This window comes from Monodon monoceros, unplaced genomic scaffold (assembly GCF_005190385.1).
Source record: "Monodon monoceros isolate NGI ecotype Baffin Bay Population unplaced genomic scaffold, NGI_Narwhal_1 Super_Scaffold_18, whole genome shotgun sequence".
In the NCBI taxonomy this organism is placed as follows: Eukaryota; Metazoa; Chordata; class Mammalia; order Artiodactyla; family Monodontidae; genus Monodon; species Monodon monoceros.
The window spans coordinates 94,189,139-94,206,961 of NW_021703774.1; the positions used below are offsets into that span (position 1 = coordinate 94,189,139).

General features: G+C 41.3%; 1 protein-coding gene across 2 annotated transcripts in view; it reads left to right on the forward strand.

Annotated features, from left to right (window-relative positions):
• The first annotated feature begins 8,203 nt into the window (after positions 1 to 8,203).
• PLPPR5 (phospholipid phosphatase related 5) overlaps positions 8,204 to 17,823 on the forward strand; it is a 127,284-nt gene continuing 117,664 nt past the window's right edge. The window contains exon 1 of one of the 2 annotated variants that reach the window (XM_029229971.1): positions 8,204 to 8,646. In XM_029229971.1, coding sequence (XP_029085804.1) covers positions 8,410 to 8,646 — 237 coding nt within the window. In that variant the 5' untranslated portion in view covers positions 8,204 to 8,409. The remainder of the gene's footprint in view (positions 8,647 to 17,823) is intronic. The other variant, XM_029229972.1, reaches the window with a different exon arrangement.

Below are 17,823 nucleotides of genomic sequence, written 5' to 3' on the forward strand. Positions count from 1 at the left end.
TAAATGAGGTCATAAGGCTGGGACCCTAATCTGCTAGGATTGGTGTCTTTGTGAGAAGAGTTAGAGCTACCTCTCCATGCGAGGGCAGAGGAAAGGCCACATGAAGATACAGTGAGAAGGCACTGTCTACAAACCAGACAGAGAGGTTTCACAAAAAACCAACCCTGATGGCACCTTGATCTTGAACTTCCGGCCTCCAGAAATGTAAAAACAAAAATTTCTGTTGTTTAAAGCCACCCAGTCTATGGTATTTTGTTATGGCCACCCAGGCAGACTGATATAGCTGTCAATCCCCAATCCTCCCAAAATTTTCACCTCTGGTTCAGTAGCTAAGCTGTTATCCAATATTAAAAGGACACAGGGCATCTACTCCTCAAGCCTATGGTCTAATTTACAGGTCCACTAAACACTAAAATGAAAACTCTGTGTTCTTTCAGAGCAGCTTATGTTTATGCTTCTGTAGAATTACAAATAGGTATCTTGATTAGTAAAAACCTGATTTACTCAAACTGGACTCCACATAGACTGGGACCCTCAATTAAGTGGTAGCATTCTGCATACTACTTTTTGGAAGACTGATGTTGTCATCTCTCTTCAGTAAATGGAGTGGGGGGAGTGTAGTTTTAAGAATCAGAGATTCTTAGAACTATTTTAGCATACAGTAGTCACTCAATAAATAGTATTGTGGTTTCAAATAAATAAAAATATATTTCAGGCATTTTTTTTCGCAAAATGTCCAGAGTTTATCCTACCATCAGCACTTACAAAAATCAATCTCCTACATCTAGAATCACTACAATAATAAACAGTAAGAGCTGAGCTTCAAAATAATGACCCCTATGTCAGATCATCAAAGAAAAATGTAGTACATTCAGCACAATTCGATTACTAATTTAAGAGTTCTGACAAAGAACGTTAGAGGGTTTCTATTAATAAAAGCAGTAGTTCCCCAGGATACCCTATTTCATGAGCTTTTCTAAAGTTAATTAAGATTTTACTATTCATGTTCTTCTATTTTTATTGGCGATCTGTATGAGACAAAAGAAGTATTAAAGCAAGTCATCAGTAAGTGGAAAACAAGGTAAAATATTTTATCCTTATCAAGTACATTAAAGGCCCCATTACACATTGAAGCATTGATTATAATAACTTAATTGATAAATAATGAAATATGATTAATCACACCTGATTTAATAACAAAGGGTGATAATCACAAGAGTAACAAAACAATATGCACAGTGATGTTTCTCTTCCAAATACTTCCCCCACTTTCCTTCAAAGTGATACAATCTATAAATACTTATACTTTAATGGCAATTTTTCTGCTACTTACTAGCTTCCAATTCAGCAATTAGGACATTATTTCTTTACTTGACCAAAAAATTACTTTCCATGCTTATAGATGTAAACTTGTAGGTGGAAAAAGCTCAGTAATTTATGAACACATTCAAGAATGATGAAATTTAGGGCGGAAATTCATCACGCCAGGAGCCTTTGTGCTCTCACTAAAATAGCATTCCAAAAATCATCTGATTTTTTTTTTCGGTACGCGGGCCTCTCACTGTTGTGGCCTCTCCCGGTGTGGAGCACAGGCTCCGGATGCGCAGGCTCAATGGCCACGGCTCACGGGCCCAGCTGCTCTGCGGCATGTGGGATCTTCGCGGACCGGGGCATGAACCCGTGTCCCCTGCATCGGCAGGCAGACGCTCAACCACTGCGCCACCAGGGAAGCCCCAAAATCATCTGATTTTAAACTAATAGTACTAATAGTTGATCATGGTCCATGTGTGAACATAAGGAACCTTTCTGAGTGTCTAATTTCTGTTGTATCTTTGCTTCAATCATTACCTAGTGCATTGAAGGACAACCAAACAAACGCTGACTGGCATTCACAAGCTGTATCTTTGACAAAGGACCTGCAGCTGTCATCAGCATAGTTGGCGCCACATGCTCCATATCGCTGCTAAAGAAACTGTTTCTCAAAGTGTTAGCAGGATTTGTGATTTTGTTTAGTAGGATGGTTCTTATTTATCATAGCTCACATAACGACTTTCAGGTGTCTTCAAGTAACATGAAGTTACAAAGACAGTTCAGCAGAATTTTATGCAGGCACTTTTCCAAATGGATCAATAAAAGTTTTGCTGATCCAGCAGTGGCAGGATTAATTATACCAGAAGAGTAACAATAACCGTAATGATCACTTATTGTGGTGAATGGCCAAGGTTCTATATCACATCTTAGTGAAGTAGGCAACATTATCCTCATTTTAGGACACTACAGAAATTAAAATGACTTGGGCCAATGTCCCTCAGTTATGAATCTACAGAGTAAAGATATGAAGTCAGTTCTGTAATCCCCAGTCCTCAGGCTTACCCATCATACTTAGCTGACACACTCTTATGTTCTTATCCTTAACAATTGCTTAAAGGTATTCTTAGGGAAATTGAATATTTTGAAACTTCCCCTGATGTTATGGATCCATAGATTTATACTTAACAAAATAACTTTTTTTTTAATCACTGAAACATATGGTAAACAATTCCATATTCACAGACATGGCAACAAGAGCAGGAAGCAATTAATCTGAGCTTTGGGGAACTGAAACTCAGTGCTGGGGAGAAAATCCAGGACCCACTCAGATGAGGTATTCTCTCCTCCTAATTAGGATGCTTTCTAATGTAGATTTGTCCAGTGCTTTAATATTTATGAAACATTTTATAAATATAAGTCATTCGATGTCTTTGTAAAGATTCACTAACCCAGTTTTACAGATGAGCAGACTAGATTCAGAGAGGCTAAGTGATTGTCACGGCCACACAACTTAAGTAGTAGCAGCATGTCCCAATTAACTTTCGCTAACTTAATAATTTAAATTTTTAATTTTAATATAGGATAATAACAATAATTTTAAAAGATAGCATCCTAGTTAAATTTTTCTGTTCTTTCCCTGCTTTAATATTTAATAAATTTGGGTTCTTTTACCTGGTCAATCAATTTCACACCTATACCTTCAGTGAAATATAACTAGGTTTTCTAATAAAATATGTGCTTCGTTTGTGATAACTGTTTGGAAAGTGAAAATTTAAAATACTGGAAATATAGAAGAATAGAATAGCTGTAATACAGTCACAGAGTAAGGCACTTTAAAGATATCTTAGTGGTTCTAGAGGAAGATAAGTACCACTTATTTAGGTCAGAAGCATCTGGCCTTTGAGATAAACATCCCATTACAGCTGGAACCTCAAAGGCAGACATACAAATTACTATTCTAGTTGTTTTTCTTTCCTGTTTTCTTGAGAAAGCAGTTACCTCCTAAATCAAGCACTGAAAATCACCCTGTGAGGATGCAGTATGCTATGACACCCAAGATAAAGAGGTCAAAGGTGTAATCCCAAATGCTCCTATCTCTCTTTAGTTTTCGTATGAGGATATTGTCTCTTTGAGTTTGTATGAATGTGTTTAATTACAACATTTCTTTAGTTAACCAGCCCTACATCTTATTTCTTATTCAAGCTTCAGGGGTGTTCTCTATATCAAATTGTTTGGAAGTTAGTAAACTAGTGCAATTGTTCATTTTCTAGATCCAGGTCAATAAAGATCTGTTGAGATATTGTCTTTTGCAGCTCAATAAGTATTAGAATGAATTACTTATTCTGAACACAGCTATCTGGCCTATATAAAGCCTTTTTTCCCCAAACCTATTCCCATGAGATCTTCTACCAATATATGTTAATATTTAACGTTCCTCATTAGTACAAAGTCCTGTAACTTGTCACACATGTGAATCTCCTTAAACATCTCTAGTGCAGGTTCAGCATTATGAATACGGATTTTTTTGTTGTTTTTAAAAGAAGGACTCTATTCTTCTTTTGGAGAGCTTCCCTAGTCCATTTATGTAAAGCCTTCTAAATTCATACCTTACCATCTCATCTATGAACTGAAAGTAACGTTATTTATCTCACCATCTCAGCTATGCATAGAAAGTAATGTTATTTATCTCTGTTTTTGCACATGAAATGAGAAAATTTCAGGAAAATGCCTGGGTTTACCTCTCAGTTACCTGAAACACATGGAAACCATTGTTTATAATTCCATATCTCCTTTGGTCCTTGGAAATGCTCAGGTATCTCTGCCAAAAATATTCTGTCTATAAACTAATGAGGTCCAAATCCCTGAACCTGAGCAGAGAATCTCAATCTGGCTCTCGGTATTCATAGATTTGTTGTACGGAACCCAACTGGTCATAATCCTGAGGAGTCAGGTCCATCTCCTGTTCCATTTTAGCAGGCACATTAGGTTCTCAAACTTAAAGAAGAAGAATACATTCAGTCATCTAGCTATCTACAAATATTCAATGCTTGGCTTCCCAAGGATTATTCAAATGGTCTTTGCACTTGCTACCAACCTAAAGGTCCCCTCCACCTTGCCTTTTTGTACATTTGTCTTCTATCTATAGAAGAAAAGTTATAAACCATACAGACAAGGACTATATCTTTCTATGCCAGTCTAGCACCTTACTAGTTCTTACTGGAGCATGAGTATTGGGGTGGGTAGATGGGAGGTATTGGAACTGATAAATGATTCCCCCAAGATCTGTCCCAGTAGTCATGTTTTATAGGTGGAGAAACATGGTGGGATGGAGTGGTTGTTAAGTCATGCACAGATAAATACAATATGAATCACTGGAAGTTGGAAAATAAAAGAGTTATAAATACCACACTTTTGACCTACATTACTCACTTTGGTAGGAGCTGACATGGGGAGAATTTGGACAGGACAGTGTTTTGTTAAGAAAGACTGATGGCTACAATACATTTGAAAGCACAATGATATGCCTAAGAATTAAATTAAATTAAGAATTTGGGCAAGATTCCAAAAGATTAAATATGAGTAGGGCTTTTTTAAATCTAGAAACAGATAGTTACATTAAGAATTGAGGCAGGGGCTTCCCTGGTGGCACAGTGGTTGGGAGTCCGCCTGCTGATGCAGGGGACACGGGTTCGTGCCCTGGTCCGGGAGGATCCCACATGCCGCGGAGCGGCTGGGCCCGTGAGCCATGGCCGCTGAGCCTGCGCGTTCCGGAGCCTGTGCTCCGCAACGGGAGAGGCCACAACAGTGAGAGGCCCGAGTACCGCAAAAAAAAAAAAAAGAATTGAGGCAGGGTTCCAAAGGATTCTTTGAAGTTGAAAAACGTATTTTGGAAAAGAATTAGCTTACATGATTCACCGGAAAATAAAATGAAGAAACGCCCTAAATAAGTACCTTCTTTGGTACTTACTTGGTACAAAGCCCAGAGGTAAGAAAATTAGTTCATTTTGTCCCCAAAGAAGCTCAGGCTCAGGAAAGTAAAGTAACCAGCCCAAAGGCATATTGCTCATGCTCTTTCATCCACCTCACACCATTTCTATGTATAGCCAAGCTGTTCAAATATTCATGGAAGTTTAATTTAATGTTGGTATCTTTATAATGTGAGTTAAGATTATTAACCTTGAATTTCAGCATTGGATGGTTAGTCAACCATGAGTCGGTCAACAACACTTTTTGACCATCTAAAATGAACAAATCATGGGGATATTGAGAATTCTGAAGGAAAATAATATCTTATTCTTGAGGTGGATACCATCTGAAAGAGAAGATAGAATGTGCACAAATCTACAGAAAAATATATACAGAAATATGGATACACCCAGAATCATTTTGTTTTTGTTTTTGTTTTTCTTTGCGGTACGCGGGCCTCTCACTGTTGTGGCCTATCCCGTTGCGGAGCACGGGCTCCGGACGCGCAGGCTCAGCGGCCATGGCTCACAGGCCCAGCCGCTCCGCGGCACGTGGGTCCCGGACCGGGGTATGAACCCGTGTCCCCTGCATCGGCAGGCGGACTCTCAACCACTGCGCCACCAGGGAAGCCCCAGAATCATTTTGTAAGCAATAAAAAGAGAAGGAAGTGACTGGTGATGGGTGTTATAACGACCTGGGTTAAGGCAGGCTAGATACATGTATGACTAAAGGTTAAACTTTATAGAATTTAAACACAATGTGCCAGACATAATGAAATGAGCATCAATAATCCTCATAACAACTTGTAAAGTAGTTACGAGTATCATCCCTATTTTACCGGTGATGAAGCCAAGGCAGGAAGAGGTTAAGCATTTTGCCCAGGTTCCCAGAACTGGTAAATGGCGGGGCTGAGATTTGAACTGAGGCAGTACCAGAGTCGTTGCTCTAACATTGCCCTGTGTGCCAAATAAGTATACAGGCTAGGTTTATCTGGGGACATAAAGATTGGGATTCCCTAACCTTGATGTAAATTTTATACGTGAAAACACTTCCCTGTTGTTCTTAGAGGAGTAAGTTCCTTAATTCATTCAAAGATTAAATATCTACAGTATACCATACATTGCTCATGCTGGGGACAGAGCAGTGAACAGGACAGACGAGGACCCGGCTTTGTTACACGAACAGTACTAGGCACACATAACACCGGAACAGTGCATTACAGTGCATTTTAATTTCAAAAGTAATGCACATTTTCATCAGTTTGAATACATTACCTACATTAGACTCTCCTTAATCCAAAGTTACATTTTAAAACTATCCTTTTAAATTAACACCATTCCTCCAAAAATTCTATTAAACAGGATTTAGAACCAGATTTGCAGTTTAAACACCCTTACAGTCTTAGAATGATTTTCTGAATGTAGCACTAGACTATGTATCTTTGTAGTAGTTATATTTTCATCGTATGATAAGTCTTGCTTGTCCATTTAGGAACAGTTTGCTCCCACTGCCCCAAATTGCTTATTACATAGGTTTTTCGGTGTTGTTTTCCTGGTAAGCACTAAGTAATTAGTTATTAAATGATGTCTGTAATAACATGGAGGATAAAATAATTCTACATTAAAGAAAGTCACACTGCCATTATTATCTCATCCCTAAACCACCAATCACTTGGCAAATTTAAAAGGCCTTTTTTAGCTTAAAAGTGTTTTTTCCTGATGATAAAGGCCCACCTCTAAAAATCATCAGGCTACAACCCATTAACATGAATATTCTGCAAATCTCCTAAAATAATTCCACGTTGTAATGAGAAGGGCAGGGCTCTAGGAGTATTTTCATCCCCTCGCCTTGCATACAGGCTTCCTACCTGCTCTCCGGAGTGAAAGGTAAGCAGTGTCAGGTTCCACTAAGCTCCACCCCTCCCTAAGCCCCCTCAGTCGGCTGCCTAATCTTGCAGGCAGGGACCCATATGGCATCACGAAACAGGCTCCTTACATACATGCAGTTGCACAGCTACTTACATACCCACGCACACGCGTGCCTGCCCAACGTATGGGTGTGTTTTGTATGCCTGTGGCGTGAGCCCTCTGTCTCCCTCTCCTTTCACTTGACCCCTGGGGAATCCCGGCAGTACCTGGGAACTCAGGGAATAGCGAGGTGAGGCAAAAGGCCCTTTTCCCTTCTCTAGGGGCTGCCACTGCTGCGTCCCAGGAATCTGCAGTGCCTCGTCTCACAAGCAGCTAATAAAGGGAAACTGAGAAGATGAGCCAGAGGAGACTACGTGAACGAGGAAGGGGCCGTTGTACAAGACATGATGCTTCGGGAACTTCCGAGCTACGATTTCTGTTTTTACATACAAAGCCCTAGGAAGCTGGAGCGGGAAGCAAAAAAACTCAGAATCTAAAATCCTCTGGGATGATGTTTCTCATTGCGCCTAGAAACTCGCGCTGGGCGTGTGTCCTGCACGGGGTTAAGGAATCCAAAGAGGCGCCGGCTGAAAGTCGATGCGCGCAATCGACACTTGGCGCTTTATGGGGTTGCGCTCCGAAGAGGCGTCCGCGCACCATTTTCCCAGGCGTTGCGCGGGTTTCCTAAAACACCCAGCTGCTGCCTCAGAAGGGAGTTTCTAGAAGCTCCTTCTCCACTGCCTCCCCTCCCCCCTTTTGGTTTTTACCCCTGTGAGGAGCTTCGCCTGCTCCACTGCGTCCGCCCTCCGAGGGGTACAGGTGCCACTGTCCCAGCCGCCGCCGCCCGGTCCGCCCCTCCTCCGGGCGGGCCTGGGGGCTCGACCCCGCGCAGCTGCATAGCAGACGGTGTCTCGCCTGGCCGCGACCCGCCGCCCGGGACTTCCCGCCCTCCCGCGCGACCCCGCGCCCGGGCGGGCGGTGCTTGCGGCGGGCAGGGGGCGGGGAGGGGAGCGGGGGTTCGTCCGGGGGTAGCCACCTCCTCCGCAGCCAGCCGGCGCCTCGAAACCCGGACCTGCCTCCGCCTCTTCCTCTGGCGGCTCCATCCTGCCTCCCGCGCCTCGTCCTCCCGCCGCCCCCGCCGCCGCGCCCCCGGTGGCTGCCTCGGCGGACCCGGGAGGGGGCCCGTCCGCCGCCCGCTCGGCTCGCCCCGGCCCGGGAGGCGTGCATGCCCCGGCTGCCCGCGGCGCTCACCAGCAGCATGCTCTATTTCCAGATGGTGATCATGGCAGGGACGGTGATGCTGGCGTACTACTTCGAATACACGGACACGTTCACTGTGAACGTGCAGGGCTTCTTCTGCCACGACAGCGCCTACCGCAAGCCCTACCCGGGCCCGGAGGACAGCAGCGCCGTGCCCCCCGTGCTCCTCTACTCGCTGGCCGCCGGGGTCCCCGTGCTCGTGGTAAGCCCGGGGGTGCCCGCCCTCGCCCCGACTGCCCTTTTCCGCCCCTCGCCTTCAGGGTTGAGGCCCCGCTGAGGTCGGGGCGCGGCAGCCTTTGCCTTCTAAGTTCCTCCAAGTTGGCGGCAGCCCCTTCCCCAGAGGACATTCTTCTAGGGCGCGTCGGTATGGGTCCGAAGGAAGCCCCCAACTCTCCCCACCTGCCGCCCCCGCACCCCCGCTACCCCCCGCGGTGACTGCAACTTAGCGTGACACGGAGGGGGATGGGAGGGAAGGGGGCTGTAGACGGTAATGGGTGGGAGTCGGGGCTGGGGAGGAGGTGAGTTATCCGGTTGAATCTTGACTTCATCTACTCTGTGGCCTTGCTCCGCTGGCTGCCACCTCTCACATTGCGACTGGAAGACGAGCAGCAGCGGGGCCATCGGGAGGGAGACGGCGATCAACTGCTGGGGTGTGGAAGGGACTTCTGCTTCCAGAGTCGGGGCGCAAATTCCCTTTTTACCGCCTCCTTCCCTTTCGAAAGGAAGTGCCAGTTAGACTAAGCTGACCAGGGAACAAATATCTAAAAAAGAACATGAGACCCCTCCTAAATGAAGAGGCTCCAGTAGCAGTGCTTGCTGAAAAGCAGGAGCTGAGCCTAAATTACAGGATTTATTTAAACGCTCTTCCATTCCCTGGGCGGCTTAAGTCCTTTTCTCATAGAGCTTTTCTGAGAATGCCTTTTGGATTGTGTGTGTATCTATACGGGCACATGCACGTACATATATACACAGATATACATATGTAATTATTAGAATGATAATCGTATAATAATTTACGTATGTGAATGTGGTGCAAAGTTATAGGTAGGAGAATTGGTGGTGTTTTTTCAGAAAATAATTATTATGGTTCCTTTAATACTGTCAAAGTATTGGAGGTTCCCTTCTTGTGGTACAGCTCATCTTGTCTCTCTCTCTCTCTCTTTCTCTCTCTCTCAACAGATAACTAATAAGAAATTAAAAATGAAGAGGGAAAGGAAAGGGACTTTTTTCCCCAGTGGTTGAATGTGTAAATTGCAATAATGAATGTTAAGAATATCTGTTTTATCTGTTAGGTTTGGATATTCATGTTTTCTTTGATTTTAGAGGAAATGAGTTAATAATTTACAAAATAATGAAAAGTTCCTAACACACATAATGGAATTCCACAAACCAAAGAACTTCTTGATAACTTCAAAGTAACTTTATCACAGGTACTGTGATAGTTGACGTCAAATACGGCTCCAAGAATACTGTTTTGAAAAGTGTTAGACCTTGCACCAGAAAATGTTTTGTTTTTTTTCAGTTGTAATTTGCTAAAATATATCAGAAACCCCAAATCCAGCTTCATGTTTGTGTTCTCTCTCCTCTATGTGGAAAGCTGTAAGAGAAAAAAATAAATTGGTCATTCTTGGGCCCTTTTGCTTTCTGCAGATGTTGAGTTTCCAGACACGTGTTTTCTAGGAGACTGAATAGCTCAGGGATTTTTCAAGGATTTTTTTTTTTTTTTTCTTTTAAGAAAAAAGCCTGTCACTTTCAGGACACTGGTTTGGGTACAGCCATAATCAGTAATGTCTGTAACTCATCCCTTGGTGATTACAATTCTGTGGCTTATTTAAATGAGATAGCACTTTTCAGATCCTAACCATCCATCCATGGTGGCAGGTGCCATTTAGAGACATAACATATTTTCCCAAAGAATTTGATTATTCTCCACTTAGGGGGAACCATAGAGGGGAAAGGGAATTAATTAGTCATTATTGAGCACCTGCTTTGTGCTGGGCACTGAATAGTCATGGCCACATATACTTCTCAGAGCATCCCTTCCAGGAGATAGTCTCTCCAGTTAACATTTGAGGACCCTGGGGATCAGATAATAAACTAGAAGCACCTGAAAACAAAAATGGTGGGTGTGGTGTTTGATGCCTGTGAGACTGATGCCAAATGCCATACTGCTTGTCCTACTTCCAAAAAACATGTTCTCTGAAAGAAGATGAGAAAGGCTGCTTGGGTGGGGATCTAGAATATTCTTGAGAGATTTTAAAAGGGAGGATCCAACTTGATTTCCATGTTTTGATTTTCAGTTCATTAGTTACAAGAGAGAGAATTTGGGAGTCAGTCTGAAGGGAAGGAAATGTTGGATATTCAGGCTAGCTGTGCTGCGGGCCTTTGTTTCTGCTTCTGCTCTTCCCAATATTACACTCTCATAATGTGAAAGTTTGGGAACAGTAATGGCAGCCCTGCTTTTCCATTCTTCTCAAGAACACTGGCTTAGCACAGTCACTTTGCATGAAAACAATATTATTAATAATAATGTTAGTAGTACCCATCATTTGTTGGGTTATATACCCTATACCTATCTAATACTTGCATTATCTATGAAAGCAGTTATTATTACTGTCACCTACCCTTTGGCAAAACTGAGGTTTAGGAAGGTTAAGTAACTTGCCCGAGGACCAAGGCTAAAAACATTACATCCAGAATTTTAACCCTACTGTGTCACGCTCCCAAACCTGCGCCTTTCTATTACAATATGCAAATTCAGCTTACTCATAAGTCATTCTTCTAAATAAATGCCTCAAATGGTCTCTTTCCCCATCTTTTACATTTCTTGGACTGTAGTGATACAGATTCTTCATTATATATATTTTTAATCTTGAAAACTCATTCTAATCCTTAAAGTTAATTTTGAAAAGTTGCTCTCCTCACTGCCACAATCTGTGGTTTTGTTTCAAATTTGCCAAATTTATTTATCTAAAAATTAAAAGGAAAATATTCTTTAAATTTTATCACTTTTATATAGTGTTGACTTGGGGCACATGTTTGGAGTCTGACAAGTTTGGATTCAGATTCAAAGTGCATCCTGCTGTTATGGTAAGAGTTGGGGATTCTGCTTGCTGTGTAACCTTGAACAACTAATTTATAGCTCCTTAATCCTTAATTTTCTAAGTCACAGGATTTTGAATATTAAATGAGATATAATATATAAATATCATCCTTTGCCCATAGTTGATACTCCATAAGAGATCACTATTTCATTAACACTATTAGTAAAATAGTAATTCAGTAAATGCTTATTGAATTCCTGTGTTGCAAGCACCATATCAGCCAGAGTAGTGGTTATAAAGGTAATTTCAGAAGTAAACCATGGTCACTAATCCTTAAGAGTTTACAGTAATTTGGGAAATTAGGTAATCATGCCAAAAGTCATAATGTAAATCACCATAATAAAAGTGTTTATGTACATATTTACATATATATATATACCGCAAAGACCTCTGGTGGTTCAAAGAGGACAAGATCATTTTTATTTGGAGAGGAGAAGAAAGGCTTCATGAAGAAAAGGGTGGCTTTTGAGATGTGACTTGAAGGAGAGGCTGAAATGGAGTTTGAGTCAGGACATCACAGAAAGCAGCAGTGTGAACATGAGTGACTGCTTGGTAGCAGAAAATGCAGTCTGTACTCTTGAAACAGTGATTGGTCTGTCTTGTTTCTAAGAGTGGTGTGTGGGGAATGCAGGGGTATATGGCAGAAGAGGAAGACTAGGGTCTCATTGCTGAGTCCTGGAATGTCAGGCTGAGTTTTTCTCCATTTATTGGGAATTGAGTAGGGACTTGTCTGATAGGTGGTGTTTTAGGACATTTTGGGGACAGTAGTGTAGGGCTCTTCTATTATTAAAATATCTGTGTAAGATAATTTTACACTCTTCATCCCCGAGTCTATTTTGTGTTGTGAAATATTATGATTTTAATTGTGTTTTCAGAAAACACCTGTAATTTGGGCTCATTTACAAAGATGACATGGTTTATAAACTCTTTGAAAACAGGTACTGTTCAGTTTGATCTGTATGTACTCACCCAAGCACTACCTACAGAATTTACAGATATAAATTTAATTAGTGATCTCTGTTTTTCATTGATTAAAAGACCTGGTGATGACAATGGTTTCTGCCCCTCAAATTTGGATACAGTGGCCACTAGCCCCTATTCTTCCTTAGACCTCTGAGCAACACAGATGATTTAAAGGAGACAAAGCTAGACCATCCCTCTTCATAGAGTCAGAATCAAGACAGAGAAGACCAGCACTGAGTGGGGTAGGTCCGAGGGTTAGGGAGCATCTCTGATTGTTTATGCCTGCATCCCCAGGAAGCTCCCTCTGGGTTCTGAGACTGAGGCATGGAGCTACTGCCGCTATACCAAGGATGTTGCATCACTAAATGTGGTGGAAGTAGACAGAAAGCCATCTTATATCCAGAGGTCCATCTTGTTAAATCAAAGCCTAAAGCTCTCCCATAGACCTCTCCTTCCTTGAACCTTGCCTTGGGTGCCCACTACTATCTCCACCCATCTCCACTCCTGGAATCCTATGAGTATAAAATGAGTTGACATTTAAGTACCAGAGTAGTGCCCAGCTGAATATGTGTTAGCTACTGTTAGTCCTCCCAAGGTTGGGATAATTCATCAAGACAACCTATTTGGGCTTCCCCGGTGGCGCAGTGGTTAAGAATCTGCCCGCCAATGCAGGGGACACGGGTTCGAGCCCTGGTCTGGGAAGATCCCACATGCCGCAGAGCAGCTAAGCCCGTGAGCCACAATTACTGAGCCTGCGCGTCTGGAGCCTGTGCTCCGCAACGAGAGAGGCCGTGATAGTGAGAGGCCCGCGCACTGCGATGAAGAGTGGCCCCCCACTCGCCGCAACTAGAGAAAGCCCTTGCACAGAAACGAAGACCCAACACAGCCAAAAATAAATAAGTAAATAAATGAAATAATAAAAAAAGAAAGACAACCTATTTAAGGCACCTAGCAAAAGACCTTTGTTAGTGGGTTCCAGGGCTGATAAAATATTTGAGGTGAACAGAAGCCACCTAGTTCAATCCATCACCCACAAAAATTGGGGGGTCTGAATAGCAAGAACACTAAAATTCAGTTAGAACTCTGTTCTTCCAGTCAAGTCAGTGATTTCTGCCTTTGACGACTCCTCCATTTCTTCAGCGGGCTAACACTAGCTAATATTTCCTATGTACCAGACACTGTGTAATGTACCTTTAATGTGTTACTTCATTTAATCCTCACCATGATAGTACTGTCTTTAAACGTAGGCACTATCATTAAGCCCACTTTATAAATGAGAAATAGGATGTTTAGTGAGATTAGATGTCAGACTTGTATTAATTTTTTTCAGTCCATTAGTATAATTAATCTTCACAATAAACTTATGAAGGAGATTTGGATGTAAAAAGATGAGATGACCAGTCCACAGTCCCACAATGACAGTGCTAGAATCGTCAGAGCCTGTGCATTTAGTTCTTTTTATGTACCTTTGCCCTTACACATTAAACAAATCTTTAAAGATATTTAGTCATAGGGATTCAATACTACAAGGGTCAAATTTTTCTCAAAACTTTTATCTTCAATTTCATTTTTTTCTGGTTTGATGGGAAACTTTGTGTTCTAGTGTAGACAGTGGTTTCAATGTGTAGTGTAGGAAATTGTTTTGTTTCCTATTAAGCTTGAAATGTTATGGAGAGGTTGGTGGCAGCGGGAGGGATTCAGAGATATTTCTGTTCTGATCTGTAGCCGCGTTTCTTATCTCTGTGGCACACATTGGCACAGTGCTTCAGGCACCTGCTTTTCTGTGGAACCACTCTCTGGTTCTAGATCTGCAAACTGCAGTGCACGGAGAGCTGAGGGGACCTCTGTTTCTAAGACATGTTTCTTAAAATGGGACCTAGCCCTAGATTTGGGGGGGGGGGAGCAGTGAACACACTGAAATTGTATTATAAAATACCGTATGTACATATGTATGTATGTGTGTGTGTATGTACGCATTTTTCTAGTGAGAGCCTCCATGGCTTTATCGGATTGTCAGAAATGCCCAAGATTCCTAAAAGTTAAGAACTACTCTTTGAGGATTTATGGATCTGTTTAAACTCCTCCTTAGGTCTCTTGGGCCCTTGCTTTACTTAGATATTCTCATTCATATTCATTCATTCATGTTCACCCTCCCTCTTTCCCTTCTCCTCCCTGCATTCCTTTGATGATCTCTCTTTTTTCACTTATCCCCTCCCCTTTGCATACTGATTAGGAGATTGTGATGGGGGTAAGGGGAAGCAAAGGCCCAGGAACCTGAAAACCAGCTTGTGTTTCCTTTCCCTTCCTTTTCCCTGCCTCTCCCCCTCCCTTCTGCCTCTTCTCCTCCCACGCCCCTTCTTCCTTTTCCTCTCCCCTTCTCCCCCTCCATCCCCTGTCACTCATCATCCTTGTTGCTTCTCTGCACCAGTTACCTTATCTGAAAAATGTTGACTTATTCCTTCCTGCCTTTCCTACCTTTTGGAACTGTTCTTGAGAATCAGACGGATGTATATGCACCTTGGAGACAATAAGTCACTTCATGCATATGTGGAAAACATAATGTGAGCAGATTACATGGGTGTAGCTGCTTGGTCATTGGAGATGGTTAGACTGCTTATAGCATGGCTTTGCCAGCTGAATACACTTACTCTGTGGAGTAGAAAAACGGAAAAGTGTTTTATACTTCTTTTTTTATTTTCTTGTAGAAAGAAGAGCAAAAATAAAAAGACAACAGTATGAAATGGCCTAACTAATTATTACAGTCTATTACTCCAATACTCAATGCCGTTTTTCAAAATGTTTCAATAAGCTCTTACTGTCAAGATTATTATAAAGAATCATCCCATTCATTTGTGTAATTTGAAAGAAATAATGTTTCCAGGGAGCAATGTTGATACCATCTGTTAAGTGTGCATTGTATCATATTCATTTTTAAATTTGTACTGTACCCAAAAGTCATTATTTGTAAAAGTTTGGAATGATGATAATGCATCTACTATGTGCTAGGCACAGTGCTATTACTTGACTTGTATAATGAGAGAGGCATAGTCACTGCCCTTCAAGAGTTCAAACACTATGCATGAAATTATATCTCCAAGCCTCAGCTTTCTTGTCTGTAAATTGAGATGATACTTAACATTATCTTTTAAGAATTAAACATAAGCATGCATTAAGTGATAGCTGCTCTTTTAACATAAATACCAGTAACATTTATTGGTGCTACGCAGCAAAAGGACATCAGGTGTCCTTAATCATTTCTGTTGAATGGATGTGGTAAACCATTTACTCTTCATATTAACTATTCCAGGTACTATGTGTGGTAACTAACACATCTAGGGAGCTTACGCAATTCCTCCACTGGGTAAATGCCACATCTAGGATCTGAATCTATTACTTCAAATCCAATGCTCCCTTGGCTACCTGCCATTGCCCACTAATTTGATTCATAGCCTGAATGGTGGCATTCCTAGAAGGTAGAGGAGAGTTTAAGCATATTGATTATGTATCATTGTGCTCTTTACAGCGTCTTTATGCTTGTAAATGTATAGGCTCAGTTACAACCAGACATGAAAAGGGGAATTTAAAATCTGTGTTTAATATGTATATGTATAGCTGATTAACTTTGCTGCACACCTGAAACTAACACAACATTGTAAATTAACTATACTCCAATAAAAATTTTAAAAATAATATAAAATCTGTGTTCAAAGACAAAACTTCATTGGTTCCTAAAACCAGTGGAATAGCCAATAGAACTTGCTTCTCCCAGCTCAACATTCCCATCCATACAGTTCGAGGAGGCAAGTTCTGATGTCAGAGACCTTAACCTAGGAAGAAGAAGAGCTTTTAAACAGACTTTGGAAAATCATAAGACTATCGTTTTGATGGGAAATATTGTAAAATATGTGAAATGGAGTTCTATATTCAGTACTATTTAAACTATTTCTGAGAATGCCAGTTTTCACTCAGCAGGCTGCTTACTTTTTTAGTCTTATTATGACAGATGTAGTTTGAGAACCACTGTCAGTAAAATCACCATTTTTTTTGGTAAAAACAGAATCCTAGAGATTCTTTTTCCAGTTCAGGTGCATTTAAAACTTTACAGACAGTCTTGGTGGACGTTTCTCACTGAGAGAACATGTGTGAGTGGAAGCGTGTGCGTGTGTATGTGTTTTTGGTATTTAATACATTTGTAATTTTTTATATGAACTCACTTTTATTTCCCTTGCTTCTAACCTTTATAGTGTTCTCCCATCCTTCCCCTCAGGAAAAATAATATTTCTGAAACATTCTTTTTCAGACCTAGCACCAACTCCTCTAAGTAGATCCTTTTTCCCATATGAGGTAGCTGCATTCTCCTCTATGATTCCTTTGTGGCTTTAGCACATTATGGCATTAAAATAATCTTATATTGTGCTTTATGTTGTATTTAATTTTATTCATGTTTCTATCACTAGACTTGAGCATCTCAAAATCAGGGTTTTGTAATCTGACTCATCATGCCCAACTCTTTGGTTATTTTTGGTGAATAAATTATCCAGGGACTAATCGAAGTTTGTGATGATGAGGTTATAATGACCAAATTCTGCTGGGCACACAGTTACTTAATAACCATTCATTAAAATAGGCAAAATATTCCTTACAGCCTATTCTGTAAGTTTAATGAACTGGCAGCTCTCTGTCCTTTGATGCGTTTTAAGTGTATAAACCCTGTATAAAAGGTTCAGCATAGCCAAGGTGTGATTCTGTGTCCTCAGACTGACATGCTTCAAGCAGAAACCTTCCTATCCATTGAGAACAAGTCACTGGGATATGGGTTACAGGCCTCCCTGGAGTCTTATACCCTGATCATTCAAGGGTAGGAAGTATCTCCAAACTATTTTAGTCAATCCAGTTCAATAGCTTGAATTTCACCAATTAAGAGTCCATTTTAGCACTTATCATGCTAACTAAAAGTCACTACTTTCATCAGTAAAAAATCATTTTATACCTACAATGCTAATTTAGTTGTTAATTAACATATGATAGCAAAAAGACTTACAGCAGCCTCTTTGGAGTGTGACCTTTCTGATAAAATGCTTGTGACTATCGGACTTCCTCTCTCCCTCGCTTCCTCATTCCTTCTTTCCCTGAGCAAATATTTGTTGAGTACCTTCCATGTGTAGCATACCCTGAAAATAAGGCTTACAGAAGTTACCTGACTTGCTCCAAATCCCAAAACCAGAATTAGAGCCGATCTTCCCCTTTTCCAAATCTTTCAAAGCAGTGTCAGGAAGTAAAACACTCATGAAATCATGGGGCAGTTAAATACA